Source organism: Sapajus apella, unplaced genomic scaffold (assembly GCF_009761245.1).
Source record: "Sapajus apella isolate SASKATOON/1434 unplaced genomic scaffold, GSC_monkey_1.0 scaffold36, whole genome shotgun sequence".
NCBI classification, from domain to species: Eukaryota; Metazoa; Chordata; class Mammalia; order Primates; family Cebidae; genus Sapajus; species Sapajus apella.
The window spans coordinates 20515822-20543035 of NW_022436976.1; the positions used below are offsets into that span (position 1 = coordinate 20515822).

At 39.3% G+C, this 27214-nt stretch overlaps 1 protein-coding gene across 8 annotated transcripts in view; it reads right to left on the reverse strand.

Annotated features, from left to right (window-relative positions):
- DNAJC6 (DnaJ heat shock protein family (Hsp40) member C6) overlaps positions 1-27214 on the reverse strand; it is a 178840-nt gene that overhangs the window by 46059 nt on the left and 105567 nt on the right. For 5 of the 8 annotated variants that reach the window (XM_032296728.1, XM_032296725.1, XM_032296730.1 and 2 more), the window contains 3 exons: positions 6778-6928; positions 5373-5422; positions 5113-5261 (listed from right to left, as the gene is read on the reverse strand). In XM_032296728.1, the coding sequence (XP_032152619.1) occupies positions 5113-5261; positions 5373-5422; positions 6778-6928 (350 nt within the window). Of the gene's footprint in view, positions 1-5112; positions 5262-5372; positions 5423-6777; positions 6929-12162; positions 12167-23106; positions 23112-25960; positions 26073-27214 lie in introns of those variants that run through there. The other 3 variants (XM_032296731.1, XM_032296727.1, XM_032296732.1) reach the window with 2 other exon arrangements.

Consider the following 27214-nt stretch of genomic DNA (forward strand, 5'->3'; position numbering starts at 1 on the left):
AAAAAAAAAAAAAAAAAAAAAAAAAAAAAGAACAAAAGCTTCTACTCAGAGACAGAGAGTAAGACTTAATTGCCATACCTGTCGTTTTATGAATCACACGATTTTTGGAGGATGGGGATAATTCAGTCAATCATTTATTGTGGCATTTTATTATTACCTATGGTAATCATAGCTACTACTTGCTGAATGATGACTCTAAGCAAGACACTGCTATCAAATTTATTCCTTATAACAAACTAACAAAAAAATTTTGAAGAGTGCTTATGAGATAGGTGCTCTGTTATCGGCATATCCATTTTATACAGGAGAAAACTGAGTCCAAGGAGAGGTAAAAGTGATTTGCCCAGGAAGAGGAACAGATGAGATGTGAACCTAGGGTAATTTTTAAAGTCTAAAGTTCATATACACTACAGGGTTTCATCTCAGTTTAAAAAAATAAAAGGTGTGCACTCTCCATTATATTACATTGTCTGATGATTGATAACAATTCCAAAACTTGCATTTGTAAAGTGGTTAGAGCTTCAAGTGATGGCTGTGTTTTACCAAGGTTAAGACATTCAATTCATGAGAGCTGCGTAACTAGAATGTGGGGATCTCTGGTCCTTTGGCCCCCAGGCCAGGGATTGTTTTTTTTCACTCCAATTATTTCCTGCCCTGACACCGAGGCATGGTGGCAGAGTGAGGGATGAAGTATGAGCTATGAAGTTCCCCCACTCCCACCAATATCCCACCAAAGCAGAAACAACTGGGAGCTGTAGCTACCTCTTTGGTACACTCTGGAATAGAAAGGGGTAAAAAGACTGACCTTCAATCACGAGTCCTTTAAGACACCCTAGTTGATAATATATTTTCCAAAAATCAAATTGTTCCCAAAGGGAAAGAAATCCTACAGGATTATGTCATTTAGAAATAGTTAACAAGAGGGCAGAGTCTAAAAGAAGCAGCTGGGCTGAAGATTTCCAGGCTCCCTGCAGGATACCTTCACCATACTGTCCTTCCTGAGTGGACAGAGGGAGAAGGAGAGACAAAGTGGTCCCAGAATAGCATTAATCAGAACTTAAGAACTTTGGGGCCAGGTTAGACTTGGTGTTCATGCATCCAGCTTTCCATTCATTGCCAACGGTAATGCCAAGAAATGTGTACAGGTCCTGATATTCTGGGGTACAGCTAAAAACCTTCTATGCAGAAACCTCACCAGCGTATACACGCATACACACACATATTCATGGAGTGGATGGGAACAGTGTTTATGTTGGGAATGATGAGAAAGTATAGATAGTGGTGTTGGGTACACACCCTGGGAATGTAATTAATGTCACTGAACTTGTATACTACGAATGGTTACAATGATAAGTTTATGTTATGTAAATTTTACCATAATAATTTTTTTAAAGGAGTAGAAACAGATGGTTAAGCTCTCTGAAGCCTACCAGTAGATGTACATCACAGAGGAGTTATGGGTCTTTTAAATTCAGATTATGAACATCTGGTTTAACTGATGCACCTTGTTGGTCTCCGGGACTTCATTGTCAGCATTAGTACTCTGATTTCCTCAATGTGGACACTGGCTATGAAGAATCAAAAAAAAAAACTGAGGTTCAATACCTCCTTTGCAGTCCTGAATAGGTATTCTAGTACTTCGCTTTTGAATGCTGGACTATGTGCTATGCATTCTCTTGAGTTGTATCCTCTGCTAAACTTAGACTAAACAAAGTTCCTATTTTAACATTCTGTGACATGTGCAAATATATAATAGAAAAATAAGGACAATAGTATTGATTATTTCATACAATTCCTGTCAACCAATGTGGCTTCTAAGCATAAAAGCGAATCAAAATACAGAATGAAAACCCTCAGCAAAGTAAAATCTTCCAGGAAACAGCCTGTCTTTGCCAACATCACTACCTGCATCCTGAAATGCAGGTTTGAACATACACAAACAATCACATAATCATCATGTAAAGTGACTCAATTCAGGTTTCAAGGCACAGCGATATATGATGTGGGCAGAGCCAGACTCCCACGAGTTTATAAATAAAAAATTCCTATGAGTTTATATACTCTTGTGAGTCTATAAATAAAACTACTTCTGTGTTTGGTATTTATGGTAGACTCTGCCATCAACATTTATTAAAATAAGGTTTAATTTCAGACCTAGAACTCCACAGAACTGGAAGGAGTAAGAAATGGCTCTAGTCCTCATGAACTGAAAGGTAAAAACAAAGACAACTTTTCTAAGTCATGCAATAATGAGATGCAAATCAATTCACAGTATTAGTGCTGGGAAAAGAAAGGTCTAGGCATTTGAAAAGAGATGTAGGCAAATCAAAAACAAAAGTAAGATGGAAATACTAGGGCTTTGGGACTGCCTCCCTGAGATGCAACTAAGGGTAAAGGAGACAGGTCAGAGGATCCACTTCCCTTCTGCCAAATTCTAGGACTATCTAGGAAGAGCTAAAGATGTAGTGTAATCCTGTGTTTTAGGAGAAAGAATTGGAAAAGCCTTATGGCATGTGAAAATCTTCCCCTTAGAAAAACCAGGTTAATAAAGAAGGAGATGGGCTGGATGCAGTGGCTGGCACCTATAATCCCAGCACTTTGGGAGGCCGAGGCAGGTGGATCACTTAAGGCCAGGAGTTTGAGATCAGCCTGGCCAACATGGCAAAATCATCTCTACTAAATATACAAAAATTAGTTAGGCATAGTGGTATATACCTGTAATCCCAGCTACTCAGGTGACTGACGTGCAAGAGTTGCTTGAACCCGGGAGGCAGAGGTTGCAGTGAGCCACGATCATGCTACTGCACTCCAGCCTGGGCGACTGAGTGAGGCTCTGTCTTAAAAAATAAAAAATTTTAAAAAAGAAAGGAGATGAAGGGTGTGTGGCATGGATGGTTTTTAAGGGAGAAGGAGTAGCTCATACAAGGAGACTGTGTGTCATGTGTGTGTGTGTGTGTGTGTGTGTGTGTATGTGTACGCATGTGTGTGTGCACATGAGCACATGGATATCCCTGGTTGGAGCATGTGATTTTGGGACAATGAAGAACACTAAAAGATAAAGTTAGAGGACCAGAGAGAGGCTAGATCATCAAGAGCCTCACAAGACACTTATAATTTGTATAGGCAAGCAATGACCCCACTCCTCTGACCTATATAGGCCTTACTCCTGCTCTAAGATCCAGCTGTCACTGGTGTATCTTTTTACTAATCTCCCTTGGCAGGTATTATAAATATTATTTGTACTTACCTTGAGAATGTCCTGGGTTCTCTTGCCAACTAGGCTTAGGTGTCTTGAGAACACAAACCAAATATTTATTTTATGTCTACAGTGTTTAAGAATTTTTGCACATCCATGCTTTTAAAAAACATTGATTATCTACATCAGGCACTCTTCTAGGTATCAAAAAAAAATTGCTCCCTTCTCTTCTAGGGCAAGTAAGAGCAGCCCAGAGTAGGTGTTTATATGTAATCTCTGATTCCTTTGCTAAACTGTTAAGCCCAGTCACAAAATCTTTAGTTACTCTGATAGATGCCTTTCATTAAAAACACCTTTATAGAGATTGCCTTTTATAAATATTACACAAAGATACATCTTTATATGTATAAAGGCTTCTATAATGATATTATATCTCTTCTATAATGATATTATATCTTTATGAAGGTGATTTCCGAGGGAAAATTATCCAGATTATCACAGCTCTTTCAAGGTCAAATAAAATTTCTATGAAATACTGTGTAGGATGTTCCACAGTCCTAAAATTATGAAAATAATGGCACTGACTTAGCCTCCAAACAAGAAAAATCCATTTGAAAGATTTGCCTTACATTAAAAACAAAATATCTATCCACATTTTTGTTTGATGTTAATTCACTTGTTCTGAATTAGCTAATAGGTGGAATAAGAGTTGGAAGGTTATTTTATTACAGTAGATTTTAAAGAGCTGCACTTAAAATCTCCATTACAGAATGGCAATTTAGATCAAACCACTTCAGAACGATGTTATCAGTGCTTTATCAAAGACTGGTCCCCACAGCTACATCAGGAGCAGCCCCCGGGAAGTTGTCAGAAATGCAGATTCTCATGCTTCCCTTGTCCTTCTGAATCAGAAGTCTGTGTTTAACAAGCCCTCCAGGTGCTTCTGATGCACATGAAAATTTGAGACTGTTCTCAAAATATGCTGAAAAAGAGGTCCTTAAAACTCTCCCATATCTTATTGATTATTAGGGCAGGAAGGAGCCTTAGAAAGCATAAATGCCAATTTTCTTGTGTGTTTTACAGATCTGGAAACTGAGGCCCAGAGATTATCAATGGGAACTCGAATTTGGAGCAAAGTATGTTCCAGCATCAAAGCTGAGATCCTAGATACACAGCATTGTCAATCAGCTATCGTGTTACATATTTGACATCAAGTTTCACTTTTAAAGGATCCATGCATAGAAAGCTCATTCTATTTATTAATAGGCCCAAATGAATCTAAAGACTAAGTCAAAAATATTTAGAGATGTTCTTGAGAGGGGGAAAACAGCCTTTTTTTAGTAAGTCAGAATTCAGTGGTCAGAAATATCAGGCTCGATATCAAATTCAAACCTAAGCCAACTCTCAGTTCCTTAACCAGGTTAAAACTAGGAATATTTCTCTGCCCAGTTCAAAAAACTTCTTAAAATATATTAATGGAAAGACATTTTCATTAATGCTTGTTGGTACTGCTGTAGCCACACTGCCTCATCTTGATACCAAGCAGCAATAAAGAAGAGTCAAAGGCACAATTAGTGTAACAGCATGAAGGCAGCCAACTGCCCTAGCAGCAGTGCAATCTCCAAATTAAGCCTCATGAACAACGTGCCTTGGAACAACCAGCCACCAGCAGACTTGAGACCCCAATTTCGATGGTATTTCATTGACAGATAAACTTTCCGGTAAGTATCCTCAGCCAAGGAAAATCTTTAGGATGTCTCATAGCAGCCTAACAAATATTTTGTGGCCAGAAGTGTCCAGATTGTATAGTTTTTCACTTCAGATGCGTAAGGGCAAATGCTTTGAGGGTGTCTCTAAGGAGGAAAAACACCCTGTCATGTCTTCAACAGCACGATCTCAGGGCTAAAAATCCTTACCCGGCTGTGAAATTTGGCAGTTCGATAAGACTTAGGTGACAGATTGTATACTGTGTAGTGGTCAAGATGTCTGGAATCCAAAAAGCTTCGAATGTCATCAACCTGATTCCTGAATCCTATATCAACATTGTCCAGAGGAAAGGACATCACTAGGAGAGATCACACAGAAAGAGAACAGGTTAAACGTTTAGGTCTGCTGTCACAATGGGCAGCAACTGGAAGCGGAGCCAAAGGACAGTTAATAAACATGAGAAACTTACCAATAATTCTGGAGGTAACATAAGTGAAGTCTAAATCTCCTTTTGTGTAGCTGAAAGCAAGACAAAATATGGACACTCATTAAAATGATCCAAATATGCCAAGATTTCTCTCTCTCAATCACTTGCACATATGAACTGGGAAACTGCTGTTCAGGGGCATCTTTTGACTCCCCTCTAGCCCTTCTCTCTAACAAGGAAGGATCACTGAGAAAAGACAGCCCATAACCTCAGGGGTATAAATATGCCACTCCAACTGGTGCATTCTAATGCCCTTGTTGGTGCCACTTCATGATCTGAATCAATCTCAGAATAGAAAACTCTGCTTATTTATCAACACCAATTGTTCTAGCTTCTTTACCTACATGGAAATATCTTCCATACTTGTAAGTGGCAAAGGGGTAGAAGAAGAAGTAGTTGAGAAAAAATAAATGACACCATTTTTCTGCCTACCAGGCCCTGGTTGAGAATCAGAGGTAGGAGTAAGTTTTACCTTTGAACAAAGATTAAAATTTTGATTAATATATTGGACTTGACAGTTGAATTTCTGATTTAGAACTGCATATTGTAACTCAAAGTAACCCTAGAATTTTCTGACACTTAGTAAATATATTATGCTTCCCTTGTCCTTCTGAATCAGAAGTCTGTGTTTAACAAGCCCTCCAAGTGATTCTGAGGCACACTAAAATTTGAGACTGTTTTCAGAATACGCTGAAAAAGAGGTCCTTAAAACTCTCCCATATCTTATTGATTATTAGGGCAGGAAGGAGGCTTAGAAAGCATATACACCAATTTTCTTGTGTGTTTTACAGATCTGGAAACTGAGGCCCAGAGATTACCAGTGGGAACTGGGATTTGGAGCAAAGTATGTTCCAGCATCATCAATAAAAAAATAATTCTTGTGACCTGCTTATAAGAATTTTCATACAGTGAAAGAGTAAAAAACTTCTCTCACTGAATAAAGTTAAAGGGCTAGAAGGACATAAAAACAAAGTTCTGATTTGATTACAATCCATAGGTAATGCTTATTCAGATTGTATATATATTTTAATCTCATTGAATCCCTAATAGCAACCCAAAGACACAAATCCTGTCAGGGTACAAAAGCAAAGCTCAGAGAGGTTAATCAACTTACCTCAGGGCTCTTAGTTAACAAAGGCAGATATTGCATTAGACCCCAGGATGTCTGATTCTAAAGCCAGGAAGGGCAACCATTATACTCTAATGTCGTGACGAACTGAGTGCTCCCAGCCTATGCTTATATTTCTAAAAGACCTAACTTTATGTCTTCAATGACACTTCTTAGTTGATCAGATCCCATAAAATTATATTCCAAAATTGACACTCTTTGGGCCAGACGCTTTGATAGCATGGGGATCCATTAAATTAACGGGAAGAATGTGCATACCTGGCCACAGATTGTATCACTCTAGAAGATGTGTCTTTGAGGGTGTCTTTCAAGTTGTCCTTTAGGTTACTAAAGAGCCTCCCTGCACCTCCTTTTACCATGTCAAAGAGACCTCCCCCATAGCTGGGCTCCATGTCTGGAGATGAGGCACCTGCCAAAATAAAAGAAAAAAAAAAACAGAAAAAAAATGTTGATTGCACAGAATCCGCAGAAAACCAATCCCTCTTCATTCTTAAAACACACATAGACTGTCTTTAGGAGTCTGGGACAGATATTCCTGAAAGTTGTGTCCCGTTCTCAGAACTTATAGACTCTGAGTTATAACACTACTGGTCCTCAGGGGAGACCCAGGACAGTCTCTCACTGAGTCCCAGGAACAGAAACCTCCAATATTGCCGCCACTAGCCGCTGGCCATGTGTGACAATTGAGCACCTGAAATATGGCTAGTCTGAACTGAAATGTGCTGTAAATATAAAACACACAATACATTTCAAAGACTTGGTGCCAAAAAAAAAAAAAAGGAATGTAAAGTATCTCAATATTTTTATATTGATATTACATGTTGAAATAATAATTTAGATATATTGAATTAAAGAAATTATACCTTTAAAATCAATTTCGCCTGTTCCTTTTTACCTGTTTAGTGTGGATACTGGGAAATTTTAAGCTACATGTGTGACCTATATTGTACTGAACAGTGCTGCTCCAAAGAGACTGCTGAGGAAGAGCAGTAGTCACCTTCAACTTCACTCCTCTGCCCTTTGATGGAGATGACTGAACGAGAAGCCCAATTCCATGGCTGCCCCTTACAGCACTGGCTCACTTCTATCATGAAGAACAGCTTCTGAAGGGACTTTAGCACTGCTTTTAGGCCTTTGGATGCATGGTAACCATTAGTGCTATCTGTCAAATATTTCAGGTTCTCTTCCCTTATAGCTTCTTAAAATTGTGCTTTCTGGCCCCCTGTGCTTAGCTCCAGTCCAGGGTTTCTCAGTCTCGGCATTATTGACATTTTAGGCCAAATACTTCTTTGTTGTGTCTGCGGGTGCTGAGTAGCATTCCTGGCTTCTATTGACTAGATGCCAGTAGCACCTGCCCCAACCCCTACTCCACCTCTGAGCTGTGACAATAAAAAATGTCTCCAGAGATTGGCAAATATCCCCCAGTGGGGCCAAATTATCCCTGGTTAGAAACCACTGCTCCAGCCTATAATGTGTGAGTGGAAGTGTTGTGTATAACTTCCAGGATACATTTAACTGTTAAAGTGATGTTCTCTATAGTTTCTCTCTCCTCTCTCTCTCTTTTTCTCTGTCTGTTTCTCTCTCTCTCTTTTTCTCTCTCTCTCCTTGCCATAGCAACCAGCAAGGTTTGAGACTATGGCTACTCTGTCCAGGACTTCTGGATCTCAGAGAGAGAAAGGAGCTATGTGGCAGATGACCTTTGATGAATATTTAGCATAAGTAAGTAATACGGTTTGGCTCTGTGTCCCCAGTCAAGTCTCATCTGAAGTTGCAATCTCCACATGTCAGGGGAGGGACCTGGTGGGAGGTAATTGGATCGGGAGGCAGATTTTCCTCCTGTTCTCGTGGAAAACAGATTTTTCTCGAGGAAAACAGATTTTCCGTGCTGTTCTCGTGACAGTGAGAGATCTGATGGTTTTAAAATGTGGCACTTCCCCCTTGCTCTCTCTCTCTCCTGCCACCATGTAAGATGTGACTTGCTTCCCCTTTAACCTCGGTAATGGTTGTAAGTCTCTTGAGGCCTCTCCAGCCATGCAGAACTGTGAGTCAATTAAACTTCTTTATAAATTACTGAGTCTCAGGTAGTTCTTTAAAGCAGTGTGAAAACAGACTAATACAGTGAGAAATGCCTATTTGTGTCACCAATCTTTTGGGAATGTTCATAACCAAAGTACAACCTAACCTATGCAGGCTGATACAGGAAGGAAGCAGGAATATGTGTAGAGGAGGTGGCTATTATAAACAGTGGCCAGGTAGGGGTTTAAGGCCTAGCAGTCAAGAGCACGAGTCATTCTCCTCCTGCCCAGCTTTGCTACCCCTAGCTGTGTGACCCTGGAAGTCAGTCTTCCTAAGCCTCTTTCTTCCCATTTGTAAAATAGGGATAAGAGTCGTGCCTACTCCACAGGGAAAGATTAAATAAGTGCACATAAAGCTGATGATGTGGTACCTAATAAATCTAGGGGTCAAGAGATCATAGCTAAACTCTATCATGCCATATCCTGAAATTCCTATATTGACGATATTTTTTATCTTTATTCACTTTCCAACTCTATAATGACAAAGGACAAGAATGGCATCTATTCTGGTTTTAAAAATTACAATACATAAGATTTTTAAAATAAAGAATAATAAAAATACTCATGTAATAGGCACTATAGTTGCTAACTTATATATAACACTTACTATTTGGTAGGTATTTTTCTAAGCATTTTATTTTATCTACATTCACTCATTTAATCCTCATAGCATCCCTATGAAGTAGATAATATTATTATTTCCATGTTATAGATTATAAAACTGAGGCACAGAGGTTAACAAACTTGTCTAAGGGCACACAAGCTGGTGAATATTTATTTGCTAGCAGCGTTGAGATTAAGCCCCAGGCAATCCTTCCAATCACATCCCTCTTTCTTCTCCTAATATCAGCCTGAATTTTACATTTATCATTCCAATTAATTTATTCAAACTTGTATTATATATGTTTGAATTCACAAAAATATATTAATATTATTTTCCGTGATGTATATGTGTTCCTTCACTCTATATTCTCCTTAACATTTAGTATTATCAGACTTTTACATTTTTACTACTTTGGCAAGTATACATCAGTATCTAACTATGGTCCTATTTTGATGAATTCCCTGATTACTAGTAAGGTGAAGTATCTTTTATTGTGCTTACTGGCCAGGTGGCTGTTCTTTCAATCATATGTCAGGTAGCTACTACACTCCTACATGCCATTTAGATGTTCATACATATATGTATAAATATGTGTTGACTGTCATGTTTTTCCATCCCGATCTAAAGAGCTACTGATACCTAATAGATGTCTAAGCCACCATTAGACATCTGTTAGAAAATGAGTCTCTGTTAGAAATTGCAAAGAACATTGAATACTGGTAAACAAACAAATGAATGGACATATGGACAAATATTAATCATTTCTACTACTAACTGAGCTCTCCAATGCAACAGGAGCTGTGCTCAGACCTTAGTGGAAGTGGTTATTATTCCCAGTTTACAGATGAAGCAATGGAAGCTAATAGAAGGAAAGTAACTCACCAAAGATTCCAGTTAGCAAGTGGAGAGTCAGCAACTCAAACCCAGATCTTGCAATTCCAAAGCCTTGCTAATCCACCATTTCATACTCTTCTACAGCTCCACTCAGCTCAGGATTCCCACAACTATAATCAAGATGAGCCTTACCTGCCTATACACAACTGCCTCTCTCCTATTCCCTGCTTTCCTCCACCTCCCACCCACACACCTTTCATCTGGCTGCTCTCAGCAGCAGATGTCCCCACAATAAGCAGCTTCATAAATCACTGCATGCCAGGCAAACCAAGCCAATTTCAGTATGTAGGCAGCCGAGTCTCTGTCACCCCTACTGCTTCACAGCCCTGAAGAAAAGGCCAGGAACAGGTCTAATGGCAGCTCCACAGACTGGGGCCAGTGTCACAAATCTGAGAATGTTCTCTTGTGGCCTGTTTCATATGAAATACAGCACCTTATTTCCCTATAAACACACCCCCCTAAGTAAAAATCTGTATCATGTTTTTGTTTTAACTATAGTGAGGATCGAGCAGCATTAAATGTTTATAATTCCCCCATTTCCATCCCTGTAACATTTTCAGGTGTTCAGCCTGAACACTCCTTTGATACGTAACTGTTTAAGAGATGACACCAAATTGACTGGATGTCTCTTCAACTCCCAATTTTATGCTGGAACGGAACTGCAAAGGCACCAATCTATTAAAAGATATAAATATCCTTGATTATCTAAAATTCAGACTCTCACCATCCCTCAGGCTGTACGCTCTGCTCATTAGAGCCTTGGAATGCTGCAGAAACCAGAACAACTTGCTAGAGTCCATCTGTAATCTCCATATATTCAAATTATACATTGAACTGGCCAGGACACACGAAAAAGAAGAGGAGCATTATTTGACATTGCTCTACTGGTTCTTTTAGGTAGATATTCTGACTGTCCCTAATGAGCCACATAAGTGTCAAAAGTGCAGATTCTGCAGATGATATTTTAGCCTCAGCTAGTTGAGAGAAAGGGCAGAGAGGTTTCAAAACTTGGCAGAACAAAGAAGAAAATGGTGCAATGAGAAAGAAATGCAGAAGAGAAAAAGAGAAACAATGACCACGGCAGATCAAGGGGTAGCAAACCGGATCCCATGGGCCGGATCCAGTCCATGGCCTGTTTTTGTATAATCCGTAAAATAACAATGGCTTTTACATTTTTAAATGATTGCAAAAAGTCGAAAGAGGAATGATGTTTCATAACGTGAAACTTATATGAAGGTCAAATTTCGATGTCCAGAAGTAAAGTACCCTTATGTGTTTACATCTCACCTGTAGCTGCCTTCATGCTACAATGTGGAGTTAAATAGTCGTGACACAGATCTTATGGCCCACAAAGTCTAAATCATTTACTCTCTGGCCCTTTATAGAAAAAGGTTTTCCAATCCTTGCATCATATAGTTAACACCACTTGTGTCCTTAGGAATGCAGAGCTTGCCACCTCCAACACATTTCTAAATACTTTGGCTAAAATGGCACCCAGTAGAAAGAACACCCTGTGCTTACTAAGGGTCCTCAGGGATTTCAGGGTGTAAGAGAGTGGAGGTGGGGGACATCAGAGTTGAGAGAGCATGAGAGTACCATCCAAAGAGAAAGGCCCAGGTCTCTGCCTCTAAGGCTCCAAGTAGATTCTTGTTTCATGATGTCTTGTGGTTTGAAAATCTAAGCCCACCAAAAACAAACATCAGAGAATTGCACATTTACCTCTGAGTTACTTTAAGGATATAAGAAACAAGTTTTCCTTGGGATTCCTAATGTTTGGGAAACTAGAAGCGGTATCCTATCCCTTCCAAGTTGTAGGAACTTGAACAGTTCTTGCTCTCAAGAGTGACACAAAATTTGTGTTTCCTGGGAGATAACTTCTATTCTCCCATTAGATTGCTAGTTAGCTGCTTCATCATTTATTTGTATCAAGCTTCATTTCAAAAAAGATTTGAGATGATTCAAAAGTTATTTAGAAATTATATAAAGAGGCCGGGCGCGGTGGCTCACGCCTGTAATCCCAGCACTTTGGGAGGCCGAGGCGGGTGGATCACGAGGTCAAGAGATCGAGACCATCCTGGTCAACACGGTGAAACCCCGTCTCTACTAAAAACGACAAAAAATTGGCTAGGCATGGTGGCGCGTGCCTGTAATCCCAGCTACTCAAGAGGCTGAGGAAGGAGAATTGCCTGAACCCAGGAGGCGGAGGTTGCGGTGAGCCGAGATCGCGCCATTGCACTCCAGCCTGGGTAACAAGAGCGAAACTCCGTCTCAAAAAATAAATAAATAAATAAATAAATAAATTATATAAAGAGGATGAGCACAATGCTAGGGCTAGTCTTAACTGCCTTAATGTAACTAAAAATATTAAAAAGTTAAGTGTGGTAACTTTCCATAAACATTATACTGATTTCTTTGCCATGGACAAAACACTGTGAGAAGTGGTATGGAAGAAGTGTCCATAATTCATGGTGACCATCCCTTCATATGCTTATTCAATATATGCCTATGGCACCCTGGGCTGTGGATAATTCCATCTGGTCCCCAAAGAAAAAATGCTCTTCCATAAAATACTGTCATCGAAAGAAGGATGGTATGTAAACACTTAGCAAAAGCAAAAAGAGATGTTCATCAAGATATTGTTTACCATGGCAAGAGACTATAAGTGATGCATTTTTTTCAATAGTATGGGAATTGGTTAAATATCTCTAATAATGTCATTTGGTTAGCTACTAAAATCACTTTGTAGAAGAGTACAGATGGGCATGCCAAAGGCTAAATGAAAAATAAGCAGGCTACAACACATAATCCACAGTACAATCTTACTTTTGTAAAAGAAAACTGAGTTTAGAGAAAGAATTCAGAGTATACAATAAACATAAAATAATAACAACTCAAACCTACTAAATGCCTACCATGTACCAGGCCACTGACCTAGATTCTTTATATGTAACAACACATTTAGTCTTCACAATTACCCTATGAAGGCAATGTCATTGCTATCTTCATCTTATATACAAGGAAACTGAAGCAAAGACACATCAGTGATTCACCCCAGGTTCTACAGTTGGTAAGCCAGGATCTGTACCCATGCAGGCTATTCTAGAGCCCAGGCTTTTATCGACTTCAGTTTCTTTTCTTTTTTTTTTTTTTTTAAAGACAGGGTTTCACCGTGTTGGTCAGGCCGGTCTTGAACTCCCGACCTCAGGTGATCCACCTGCCTTGGCCTCCAAGGTGCTCAGATTACAGGCATGAGCCACCGCGCCCAGCCCTCGACTACACTTTCAAAACAGTTATAGCAATTATATTTAATTATATCTAGGAGAATGATGAGTGATTTTTGTTTGTATGATTGTATTTTCTAAATTTTCTGCAAGTTACATTCATTGGTTTTTTGGGAGTTTTTGTTTTGTTTTGTTTGCTTTTTTTTTTTTTTTTTTTTTTTTAGTGACTGAGTTTTGCTCTATCACCCAGGCCAGAGTGCAGTAGCGCGATCTCAGATCACTGCAACCTTCGCCTCCCAGGTTCAAGCAATTCTCCTGTCTCAGCCTCCCAATTAGCTGGGATTACAGGTGCCCGCCACCAAGCCCAGCTAATTTTTGTATTTTTAGTAGAGATGGGGTTTTGCCATGTTGGCCAGGCTGGTCTCGAACTCCTGACCTCAAGTGATCCACCTACCTCGGCCTCCCAAAGTGCTGGGATTACAGGCATGAGCTACCGCACCCAGTCGCATTCACTAGTTTTACAGTTAAAAATATGTTATAAAAAATAAAGAGCCAAGTGTTATGTTATTCAATTCCGATATGTCTTTCTTCAACAGTTGTAGAGACCTCCCTCCTCTTGCATGATTCATTGCAGTTCACAGTCACACAAGTTTCTCAGCTGGCCTGGGAGAGGCAGGCAAAGGCTGCCAACAGCGCTCCAAGAGCCTGTGTGGCCCCTTCACTCCAAGCAGGCTAGGGGCTTGCCAGGAAGGAACATCTTTCTATACTTGACTCATTCTAAGACTTCAGACCTGGCTTCATCACAGCAGTAACTGTCTCATTTCCAATGTCAATACTCAAGATGATTTAGTAGGCTGAGGACAAGGAGGAGAGGGCAGAGGCCGCTTGGCACCAACTGCAGTTCCTGGAACATCAGCCTTCTTCAGTGAGTCCTCTGAGCCTCCACAAAGCTACTTCCACAGAATATTACTTTTCCTCTTTCCAGAACGTTTTCATCATCCAGTTCTAGTAAAGTGAGTTACTATCCCATAGTGTTCAAAATCAGCCTTTTGGAGAGACGACTGATAAAGTGAACTTGGCATTAGAATCATGTCATATTCGTGTTCCCATTCACCAGTGGGCATTTTTCTCTGTAGTTAAGTGTCACAATGTCAAAAATGTCTTGTCCTGGCTTCTACAAAATTGACAACTGTGGGATAGAAATCCCTGAAACTAAAGTGACTTTGTAGAGATGCCCCATTAGTCCCTGCTCTAGGGAAAGGCCATTACTTCACAGTGCTTGGCAAAGAGCAAGGAAGGAACTACTGTCATTATCACAAAGGGCTTCATCATCCTTCTCTACAACACATTTTTCAGCTCTTGGCTCCCAGCATTTAGAAAAATGGATCATATGGACCTAACAAGTAGACACACCATGGAAAAACCCACTGCCTTGGCTTCTGGAATCAAAGACTGCTTACATCTCATTCCCCATTTATCTCACTCCAGGGAAGCTTTGAGGAAACATAATGGACTTTAAGGAGAGAGGTCTTCAACTGGAGACTTGGTTTCTCTGCTTAAAAGCTGTGTGACCTTGAGCATGTCATTTTACTCCTCTAGGCCTCCTTTCCACCACACCCCTCCAACTCCTCACCTTATAAACTGGAACTAATTAAGAACAAAAACTTTTCTACGTGCCTCATGTCATCAACAGGATCAAATAAGACCATGCATGACATTGAGATTTTTATGTAATGAGATTTTCAAAAATGAACAGAAATTCTTATTTTTTTATATGTTATTTATTTATTTATTTATTTATTTATTTGAGACAGAGTATCATTCTGTCACCCAGGCCGCAGTGTGGTGGCCCAGTCTCGGCTCACTGCAACCTCCACCTCCTGGGCTCAAGTAAGTCTTCCACCTCAGCATCCCGAGCAGCTGGGATTACAGGTGCGTACCACCACACCCAACTAATTTTTGTATTTTCTGTAGAGACAGGGTTTCACCATGTTGCCCAGGCTGGTCTCAAACTCCTGACCTCAGGTGATTGGCCGGCCTTAGCCTCCCAAAGTGTTGGGATTACAGGCATGAGACACTGCGCCCAGCAGAATTTTTATTTTAATTCTTAGAAATTCAGCACTCACAGTAAATGATTCCAAGTAATGCCTCCCACAAATGGCTGAGAATCCAACTAGAAATTAAAATTTCAGAGAAAAAAAGGTAACATTTAGCAAAATAATAAATCAACACTTCCTATGCCAAACAAGTGGTTAAGCATTACACAAGGCAACCCATGTTGAAATACAGGCTTTATGTCAGCCAGATCTGGTTTGGATACCACTTCTGCTACTAGCTGGATGTATCGTCTAGAAAAGCCTTGATTTCCTTATCTGTAGAATAGAAATATTAATAGAATGACACATAGAAGATAAAGCCACAAAAAATGCTGCCTCTAGCAAAGTCACACAGCCTTAGCAAAAAAAAAAAAAAAAAAAAAAGGCCAGGCTGTTTTATTTCAGGGGGCTATTAAGCCAGACTGGAGATGTGTCTAGCAAGCCTCCCTAGGGTAAGAATCTCTTATTGGTGCATCCAAGCTATGGTCCATGGAAACTCTTCACTTTGATAGTTCAGAAGAATAAGTGTTTAACAGAAGTGAACCTCTTTATCACTCTGAAGTATCTGCTTCCCATCTTGACGTGACCTAGTGTCTGGTGGGAGGACTTATGATGAGCTATCTGCAGAAATATTCAGGTTCATTCAGATTCAGTGGTACTGGTTTTTTAAATATTATAATACTTCTGTACTAGTTGGCACTTGGTATGAGCTATTAAAACTACAAGTCACTCGATGACATTGTACAACAGTGGCCTTGGACACAGCTGCTCAACAGACCAAGAGGGCAGAAGCAAGGGCATGTGTAGCATCCACGGAAGGCTCCAGGGGAGCTAAGCACTGGCAGGCAGAGGCCACAGGGCAGGTGGTGCCAATGAGTCAGGCTTTCTGGATTCAGGCCACTAGGAAGCACAGGCATCCAAGAGCTTCACAGCTCTTACAAGTCAACAGCACACCCAGCCCTCCTTGTACTGCAATAAAGTGCCAGGGCCCTTAAAATAATCTGCTTTTTTTTTTTTTTTGAGACAGGGTCTGGCTCTGTTGCCCAGGCTGGAGTGCCGTGGCACAATCTTGGCTCACGGCAACCTCTGCCTCCCAGGCTCAAGCGATCCTCCCAACTCCACCTCCTCAGTAGCTGGGATGACAGGGGTGCACTATGCCTGGCTAATTTTTGTATTTTCTGTAGCAATGGGGTTTCGCCATGTTCTCAAACTCCTGAGCTCATGTGATCCACCTGCCTTGGCCTCCCAAAGTGCTAGGATTACATATTTCAGCCACTGCGCCCAGTCAGAATAATCAATTTAATGGGGAAGTTGCTGGAAGGTTCTGCTGCCATTCCCTACGTCAAACCATGGCCCAGAAATGGAGATCATTTAGCTAGTAACAACAAGACTCTTCAGAATGTCCGAAAATTAATTTGAAAATTGGAAATTAGAGTGGTAATTTGTGCTTTAAACAGTGATAATATACATGTGCATGGCTATATTTACTTACAGAATAAAAGGGGGTTATATTTTACATTGATATATATTGATTTCTATATTATGTTAGTGTGCCAGTTATTAAAGCTTTTGTCATAACTACAGACACCATAAAATCTGTATGTGTGCAATTTCTACAATCACTTTTCAGGACCTTAATGGGAGAGTACTAGACTATGATGCCCAGCTCTCTCCCAAGCTATGGGAGAATCACAAACCCAGGGTCTCAAAGAATATAAACACAGGAGAATGAATTAAGTGATTTCCTAAGTCCCTTCCACTTCTAAAATTCTTTAACACTATCATCCTCATATAAAGGCCATCTACTAAACATGTACTCTAGGCTAGACACTTAGCTAAGCAGTTTCCATAAACAACTAAATTGGACCCTTGTGCTAAGCACAGTGGCAGGTGGGAGTCCCACTGAGGAAACGGAGGTTTTGGTAATGTTTAGTAAGAGTCACAACAGAATAAGATGAACCTGGGTTTGGCTGGACCCAAAGCCTCTGCTCTTACTCACCTCTCCATCCTGCCTCTTTCATGAGGCACTTTTTGTCTCTCATGTCTCCATTCTCCCACCTCATTCTGTTCCTTCATCCTAGGACTCAGAGCAGTCAGCTGCATTATATTCATGTACTCATGAATGAGTCTACCTCCTCTCAACTCAATTACTTGCTATTGAGTCTTCAATAGCAAGGAACATGTTTCATGCCTCTTCACAGCTCCCTATGTACAATACATGGCACACAGTAAGCACTCACTAAAAGTACATGAAACTGAGCTGCTATAGAATGCAATAATCAAAAAGAAGATGGCAGAGATGACAAGGAAGACCAAACAGATCAACCTTGACAGTGACCTGGTGTTTGCTTAACTGTAGGTAGCAAATATGACCAAATGCTTTCACTGTTTCACTGTCTCCTCAAGCTTTTCGGAGTTTCTGATTACAACACCGCACCCACTGAGAATGCCTGCCTGAGAGATGGGGGTTTCATGAAATTCAGCACAAGCTTTATTGTAAAGAAGACTAATATTTTATGAGAAAACCCGGGAGAAATGTTTACCTTCAAAGAGGTAAGAGCTCATTAAGGAACCAATACTAGCTCCTCTTTCCCAAAAGGATCTACAACATGAAAAAAGAATGGTAAGAGTAGAAAAAATGAGAAATGCAGTCAAAGTAAAGACCATATTGAAACCAAAATGGTCTCTGCGTATAATAAAGACAGGGTACACAGTGTTCATAACCAGGCTGTTGGTGCTAGGGGAATTCCAGCCAAATGGATGTAACATATTTTGTTCCTTCAAGGATCAAGGAAGTCAGGCTACAGGTGCCAATCCAAATTTTATTCAATAAACTCTCATATAAAACTAAACATGGATGTTGCTTAATTTGATTCAACAAACATAGTAAGTACTTATGATGTGCCAGGGAAAAGGAGTCTAAATAAGGAATCTTTACTCTTCAACAAGTGAACCAAATAAAAAGGTTCAGCATTATGAAATAATAGTAATCAAATCTATTCAATGAGATCAGAGTCCCCAGTAGAAACCTGAAATAATAGAAAGGGCTCTGTATACCACATGGACCCTCAACTCCAGAAAGTGAGGGGTCATGATTTTTTTTCTCCTTTCCTAATGAAAAGATCGGGGCTTAAATTGCATAAAATGGACTATAACATTTCCCTCTTAATTACCAGCCTGGATCAGAGAAAATGTCCTTGCTATTATCTGACCTTGTCTATGATAGAGAACAGAGATAGCAGAGGACTGATGGCCTGTTGAAAGAAAACTGCAAAGAGAAAAATAAGGCAAAAATTTTCTGTTCGACATTTCAGTTTCATTTAAGAGAGACAGGAGAGACAATATAGGTACCAAAGGGCAACTGAGAGAACTCTATCAATCTTCCCAAATAACCCCCCATACACAGGTAGAATTTTAGAAAACCAGTATGCTTGTTACGCATATGCAACTCCAAGAAGGGTTTCTCAAGCTCCTCCCCTTCCAACAAGACTGCCTTCCCTTAGCTGCGAGACAGAAATTCTGGAGCTGCCATTGCAAGCCATCTTCGGAGAGAAAGATCAAATTATCGTTCTCCAGAAAAGTAGCAGTGGTCATGGACGGATATTGTTCGTTGTTTAAAAGATCAAGGTAAGTGTACATATGCTATGTGCGACATGCAACACACACATGTGCTACACATATACCAAAGTGGCCTTACTACATGTTAGGCACTATGCTAGGAATGTACGATATCCCACACATTAAAACTGAAGTATATTTTTACTCTTATTTTTCAGATAAGGAAACTATGTCTCAAAGAGGTCAATTCATGCAAGCTGACTCTGTGGCACAGTGGATATCACATTGGACTTCTAGCCTAAATCGAAAGAGTCAACGAGGTCAATTCATTCACCAGGTTACTTAGGATGTATCCAAATGTCTGTGTGATGACAAGACCCATGTTTTTTTCATTTCATCAGGCACAGTCGGGAACATAACAGAGAGGTGGAAGCCCCCCTTGGCCAATGAGAGGAAACAAACCAGACTCATAACACTTTAATACTCAATGGAATATTAGCAAGGTAACCCTATGCCTCAAATGGATGCACCAGGAAAAGAAAATGACTTCCCTAAATCATTGCCATGACTTAACTGTTTTAAAAAAACAGATTTATTGACATGTGAAATCTACATATAAAACTACATATTGAAAATGTAAACATTTTATAAGTTTTAACACATAACTGTGAAGGCGGGTGTGGTGGCTCACACCTGTAATCCCAGCACTTTGGGAGGCCAAGGCAGGCAGATCACCTGAAGTCAGGAGTTCAAGACCAGCCTGGCCAATATGGTGAAAATCCCTCTCTACTAAAAGTACAAAAATTTAGCTGGGCATGGTGGCTGGTGGTGAACACCTGTAACCCCAGCTACTTGGGAGGCTGAGGCAGGAGAATCGCTTGAACCCAGGAGGAGGAGGTTGCAGTGAGCCAAGATTGCACCACTGCACTCCAGCCTGGACAAGAGCAAAACTCCGTCTTAAAACAAAAATAGCAACAACAAAAAAAAATCTAACTGTGTGTATATACACACATGTATGGATGATTCATTCTTGCAGTATATTTGATAGATGATTCTGCTGTGGTGTGGTAGTTTATTGTGCATTGTTTATACACAGGATGGTGAAAATACAGAGAACAACTCAGCACTATAGCAAATATATGCATACACATACATCACACTCAAAGGGATCTCACATCAAGAAACATTTCAGAAAAAAGTTTTTTATCCTTTGTTATATATAAAATACCTAGACCTCCTGGAGACTAGAGATCCTCTGACAATTCCTCAGAAAGCAGGGGTTACTTTGAACACTTTATATTACTTTAAATAATTTACATCAGCAGTTCTAAAATATGATCCCACAACCATCAGCTTCAGAATGATCTGGGGTCTTTACTTAAAATGCATATTCCTGATTTCCACTTCTAACCATGATAATGGTATTAGACTTGAGCTCCTGTAATAAACTAGATAAGTTATATGAAACATCTGTTTTCAGGCATTAAACAACAGTCTAAAAAGGACTGAGATCTTTGAAAAAAAGAAAACATACAAGGTGACCCTCACAGTTGCTCCAGCTTTTTACCTGGAGGCACTTTCCTATTACCATAAAATGATCTAGAACCCAAGCAGAATAGCGGTCCTGCTGAACTCTGAAGGCAAGGATCAAAATACAAAAACTGCTAAGAAGCTGGGATATGTGGGACAATATGAAAGAAAATAGGGAGAGGCACAGTGTGGACATAGTGGGTGGGGGTGCTGAAGGGATGGGAGGGAAGAAAACTGCATGGAAATTCACCCTGAGTCCTTGGCTGAGGCCTGGGCTATGAATATAGAGAGTAAGACTTCACAAGGCCCCAGCAGAGACTGCATGATGCAGGGTTGAGAGCTAAACCAGCATTATATACCAGAGGTTATAAATGCTGGCATATGTTGGAGCTCTAGCACAGCCAAAATGGAAAGCTTTTACTGAGCACCTCAGGCATTTAGTTGAATATTCAGTGTTTCCATCTCAAAAAGGCCACATCCATGCTAGGAATAGGACCATATCCTAAAGGCTGCATTCCTAGGACCAGGTTGAAAATCACAAAAGACCCATTTTAACAAAGAATAAAATCAAGCCTAATGACTGGAAGAATATGTCAGTAATTTAACTGTCTTCCAGAATAAAATTCAACATGTTTTCAAGGAAAATGGTAATCCAGACTTCCAACAAAGTATCATCACAATGTTTATCATACAATAAAAATAAAACTGCACACGTGAAGGAGCAGTATAAATTGAACAATAAAAAGGCAGTAAATAGAAACAGAACCTGAAATGCTCCAGATACTGGAATTAGTAGACAAGAACTTTAAGCTTATTAATATGTTCAAAGGCTTAAACAAAGAGATAGTCTTAATGAGCTAATAGCAAAGAATATTGAAAAAAAGAAGAAGAAAACTGCAGAACTGAAAAGTATAATATCTGAAATGAAATTTTTTCTAAATGAGCTTAACAGAAGATTGGAATCTGCAAAAGGAAATTGTATGAACTTGAAGTCAGGTCAAAAGAAATTAAAAACAGAGTCTCAGTGAGCTATGAGACAACATCATGTAAGCAGTTTACCATCATGTAAGTTGTTCACCATCATGTAAGCAGAGTCTAAGAAGGGACAGAGGAAGAAAACGGAGCAGATAAAAGCTATTTTCAACATTTGGTGGAAAAAATTTCAACTCAAAAATCAGAATGTCTCAACCTTAGCACTTGGCACTATTGGCACTGTAAATTGGATAATTCTTTGTTGCGGGGGGCTGTCATGGACATTGCAGAACTTTTAGCAGCATCCCTATCCTCTATTAACTAATTTCAAGTAGTATCCTCTCCTACCTGAACTCTAAGCAAAGACAACCAAAAACACCTCCAAACCTTGCCAAATGTTTACTAGAGAACCAACATTGTCCCTGCTTAAGAACTACTGCTGCAGATCCAAGTAACTCGGCAAACCCAAAACAGGATAAATATACAAAGAATCGCCTTAGACACAGCAGAATAATACTGCTAACGACAAAAAGAAAAAGAAAATCTTAGTAGCTGATAGAGAAAAAGATATATTACATACAGAGGGACAACAATGTCAATAATGGCTAACATTCATCAGAAACAATGGCAGTCAGAAAGCAATGAAATGAATTTTTTTTAGAGTGCTGATAGAAAAACAACTATCACCCAAGAACTTTACAGACAGTAAAAAAAATCCTTTCAAAACAAAATTTCATATTAAAAAAAACATGAAAAATTTGTTGCTAATTGACCTGCATTACAAGAAATGCTAAAGGGAGTTCTTCAGTCATAAGGTCAATGTTACCAGATGAAAACTCAGATCTGTAGGAAAGAACGAAGAGTAACAGAAATTGTAAATGTGTGGGTGAATATAAAAGATTATGGTTTTCTTCTCTTAATGCATCTGAAAGATAACTGTTACAAGCAAAAATAACAACATTGTATTGTGGTGTTATTACACAGATGAAAAATATATGACAAAATATCACTTTTAAAAGATGGGTAGAAGCTAAGTGAAATTTTACTGCTATAATATTCTCATTTTATTCTAAGGATACAGTGACAAGTGAAGAATGATTATTGCAATCTCTGGAGAAACCATATACCATATATATATATATATGTATATATATATTCATATATAAATATATGTACTACACATAGTCAAAAAGCCAGAAGAATTAAAATTTCATATTAAAAATATATAATTAATCCTAACTAAGCTGAAAAGAATAGAAAAACAAAAAACAGAAGGAATAGTTAGAAACTAATAACAAGAAAGTAGACTTAATCTCAATTATATTAATAATTATAATAAATCTAAATAGACCAAATACTATCATTAAAAGACAGAGACTGTCAGACTGAATAAAAAACCAAATTATATGCTGCCTACAAGAGACGTACTTTCATTACAAAGTTACGGATAAGTTAATAGTAAAGGATGAGAAAGTATTAATCATGCAAAACAGTAAGCAAAAGAAAGCAGGTAGGCCTATATTAATATCAGGCAAATTAATTTCAAGACAGAATATTACAAAGATAAGGAGTAATGTTTCATAATAAAGAGTTACTTATTCCATAAGATATAATTCTAAATGTATGCACCTAATAACACAGCTTCTATATAAAGCAAAAATGGACACAACAGTAGAAATAAGGGACAAACTCACAATCACAAATGCAGATTTTTTAACGTTTCTCAATAATTGATAGTGCAGGTCCACAAAACATTGGCATAGGAAGAAAACATTTGAACAACAATACTACATTGCCCTAACTGACATTTATAGAATACTGCAACAACAACTTATAAGTGTAAACACTTATAAGAAGGTATATTCTTAAGTGTGTAAACTTATAAGAAGTTATACTTCTTATAACTTGATAAGAATAATATACCTTCTTATCAAGTGTTTACATATGCTGGGGCATAAAATAAGTCTCAACAAATTTCAAAAGGTTAAAAAATGCATATTTCTGGGTGACATTTAAGATTCATTCACATGCTCGAAGGCATAACAATAAAATTAAGGCTCAAGTCACTTGGCTTGCTAGTGATTGGCAGGGCAAGGAAACAAATACTGCTCTAACTGTAAATCCTGTGTCCCTTTTGCCATATGTTTGAATAGGGCCTAGACCGGGAAAGAAAAGGCAAACATATGAATCACCAGAAAATGTCATACTTAGTCCAGTAAGAGTGTCTGCATTGCCACTGATCATTCTCTGTTCAAACGCTGCTGTGCTGTGCTAAAACCTAGGAGCTCAATTACTTGAGAAAAGTCATGTTAAAAACTTCATACAAAACCATATATCGGAGAGCTCAAGGGAGGAAATCAACCAATACATGCAACAAGGAATCCTGGGATTTTGGAACTGGATATGCAACCAGTCAAGAAAATCTTCATTTGTGTGTGTGTGTGTGTGTGTGTGTGTGCACGTGCATGTGTGTGTGACTACAGGGTTGAGGGGAGGGGAGAAAAGGGGGAAAAGAAGTACAAAGCAGAGGCATGAATGCCAGTTTCTACTTTTTAAAAAAAAGGTTTCATTCAGATATAAATATAAACATTACCTATACATTATATTTTGTTATATTTTATACATTAAATATGTTGCATTACACAATAATATCATATGTATGTATAATGTAGAAGACATTCATAATCAATGTGGAAAATTTAGGCACATTTAAGGACATATATAAAGAGTATTAGAAAGAAAGCAAATGGCTGGGTGAGGAGGATGGAACTGAGGCTGAAGAAGGGAAAAAAGGAAAATCTAGAATAAAACCAGATGGGGCCTTGTGCTGTAGAAAGACTGCCGTAGAAAGACTGCAAAGCAGTGTGATTAACTCACTTCTCTGCCCCTGAGGTCTACTGAAACCAAAGAAAATGGAATTAAGACAGAGAAAAAAACAAACAAGAGCACCACAGTTAACATTTTGGAGACTATATATCCTTACACTCTTAGTTATGTTTTTGTAAATATGCACACATACACTTGTTGTGTTGTGTGTCCACATACATAGAAATAGAGATCATATTGTGTATAGATTTGGACCTGCCATATTTCCACTTGGGAATAAAATGTAGTCTTCTGAGTCATTAATATATTTTCTCTCATATCTCTCATATCTCTCATAGGGTTGTATGATAATAGTTGATTTTCTACTGTTTAGACACACCAAGTATTACTATAAAAGTGCATATAAAGTAGATGAGCATTCTGAGGAGCTTATTTCCAGTCTGTGTGTGTGGCAGGCAGGGGTGGCGGGGTGGGGGTGGTGCTGAAGGTCGTTGAAGTAGGAAAGAGCATGGCTTATGGAAGAGGTGGTATCTGAATTGCAGTTTGGTTGGAAATGGGCTGAAGGGCATTTTAGCCCATTATTTAGTATAAAATAATATTGGAGAGCAAACAAAGGTTAAGAGACCATCACATCAAGGACAGACATAAAAGTGAAAGGATCATAACTGAGCTCTGGTCATAAGTATACTAGGGAACATGCTAGGCTCACCCAGCACCAAAAGATGAGTATTACAGTCTCCCCTAAGCAGATGAGGAAGGGTAGAGCGGGGGTCTCCAAAAAAGAAAGTAATTTGCCTAAGGCACCAACTATAATACATACTAGAACCAGGATGTCATGCCGTTTCCTTGGGGAACTTGAGGGTATGTTAGAAAGGGGTGGAAGACAAGACTGGGAAGGTGAGTGCTCCTCAGACCTAAGAAGGTCAAGCTAAAAATTATGAACTTTTACCAAATTCTCTTACTCTTTCACACTCACATATTGAATGACACACACACAAAAATAGATATCGGCAAATTTCTAAGAAGCTGTTCACAGAGCAGATTAATATTGGCTGAGACAAGTGGATTCCCCCAGGGATAGCACACTCTTTAGGGCATATTTCAAAATCAAGTATTCCATCTCAAGCCAGCTGAAGGAAATTTCAAGGCAGTCCTTCAGCCTCTAATTATCAGATAATTGTATTAGCAGGAACCTCCAATAGTTAGTCTCTAGTAAGCCATGCCAGGCATAAAAATGGTCAATGATGTTAAGCAAACTCAGAGTAAGGACACTTGTAAATGCTAACTACACAGGGAAGGCAGATACAGTCTGAAGGTGAATCCTAGGAGAAAACCAAAAAAACCACAGCAAGCATTTGGAGGAAAATCTGCTACCTAAGTGCAAAGAAAACCTGCTATTCCTCTGTTACGCTGGTCTCAAGGGCAAAGAAAGCTACCGCTAGCTGTGGACTCAGCTTCTAGTGTAGCCTTGGCTTGTGGAGACCTTCTCGTAAACTTCTGACCACTACCCTCTCTTGTAGAAAAACCAAACACTGAGCAAAATTAAAGTCAGTGGGAGGGGTTGGCTTCTGTGCTTGGTTGGCCAGACACGGTAGCCTACCTGGATCTGCACTCTACACACAGAAGACATGGGCTAAATCCCAAAGGCCAAAAGCACACCCTTACCTGGCGGGTAGAAGGAGGTGGTTCTTACCCTCTCTTCAGACTCCTTCCACTCAAAAAATGACTCTCCACGTGTTACTTTTCCCAAAAATTCTTGACTCAATAATAACCACTCCTGGAGAACCAGGAAAAGAAAAAAAACATCATTTATTTAGTACTAGCGTGTTGTCATTAAAAGGTCCTAGGATTGGCAAACAAGCAGACCTGGATTCACAACACTGACTCTCCTTCCTTGCTACCTGTGTAACAGCAGGAAAATTAATAAATCTCTCTAAGCCTCAGTTTTCTCAACTGTAAAATGGAGGCAGATAATATCCTCCTCCCATGTACATGATGATTAAATAAGGATGGATCAGGATTTGTCACCTAGAAGGCAATCATAAACAATATTTGCCTATGCATGCCTACCTTCTTATTTCTATATGGGAAAGTGGAGGAGATCCTAATGGCTAAATTACATGCACACACATATGAAAGGGAGAAAAGCACAAAAATGGTCTGCAGCTAGGAACTGCTACATCCTTCCATCAGTTCAGTGGAAAGGCCATTTACTTGCTATATAACCTTATACAGAGAGAAAGCCTATGATACCTTCTTCATGGAATCATCATGAATATTAAATCCATCATCTGTAAAAGCACACTCACTGTCTGTTACATTTACAACTTAGTAATTGGCAACTAGAGGTGGAGGTGGATGTGGTAGCACTGAATTAACAAGAACATAACTCACAATGGGTTCACCAATGGGGACTCTGAAATATTTTCTTTGGAGTTTGGATGGGGATTTGAGTTGTATAGAAATCAGACATCTGGGAAACAGTCCTCTGATGGAAATTCTCCTATGTAGCCCCATCCTGCCTGAGGCACGCTTACCAAGCAAAGGTATGGGGTCCCTCCCTGGCTCCCATGTTAACTAGCTGTTCTGCCTGTCTTTCTGGCTTAATTATGCTCCAATAACCCTGACAAGATTGGCTGGATTTCACTGTAAATCATGACAGTGGAAATCCTAAAATAAAAGTAAGATTAATGCTATGACCTTAATCTTGGCATGAGGGCTCATTAATTGCAAATCACGGAGTTAATTGAATTCTAGGGATAGCACTGCCAGCTAGATTAAATTTCCTGAGACCTATTTCTTTACTGACATGAAGATAACTGAAATGCACCAATGACAACCAAGCCAAATATTGGGGGTTGCTAAGGAGACAGATAATTATTTCCCTGGCATGCTAGTTGCCCAAATCAGAAGAGGTGT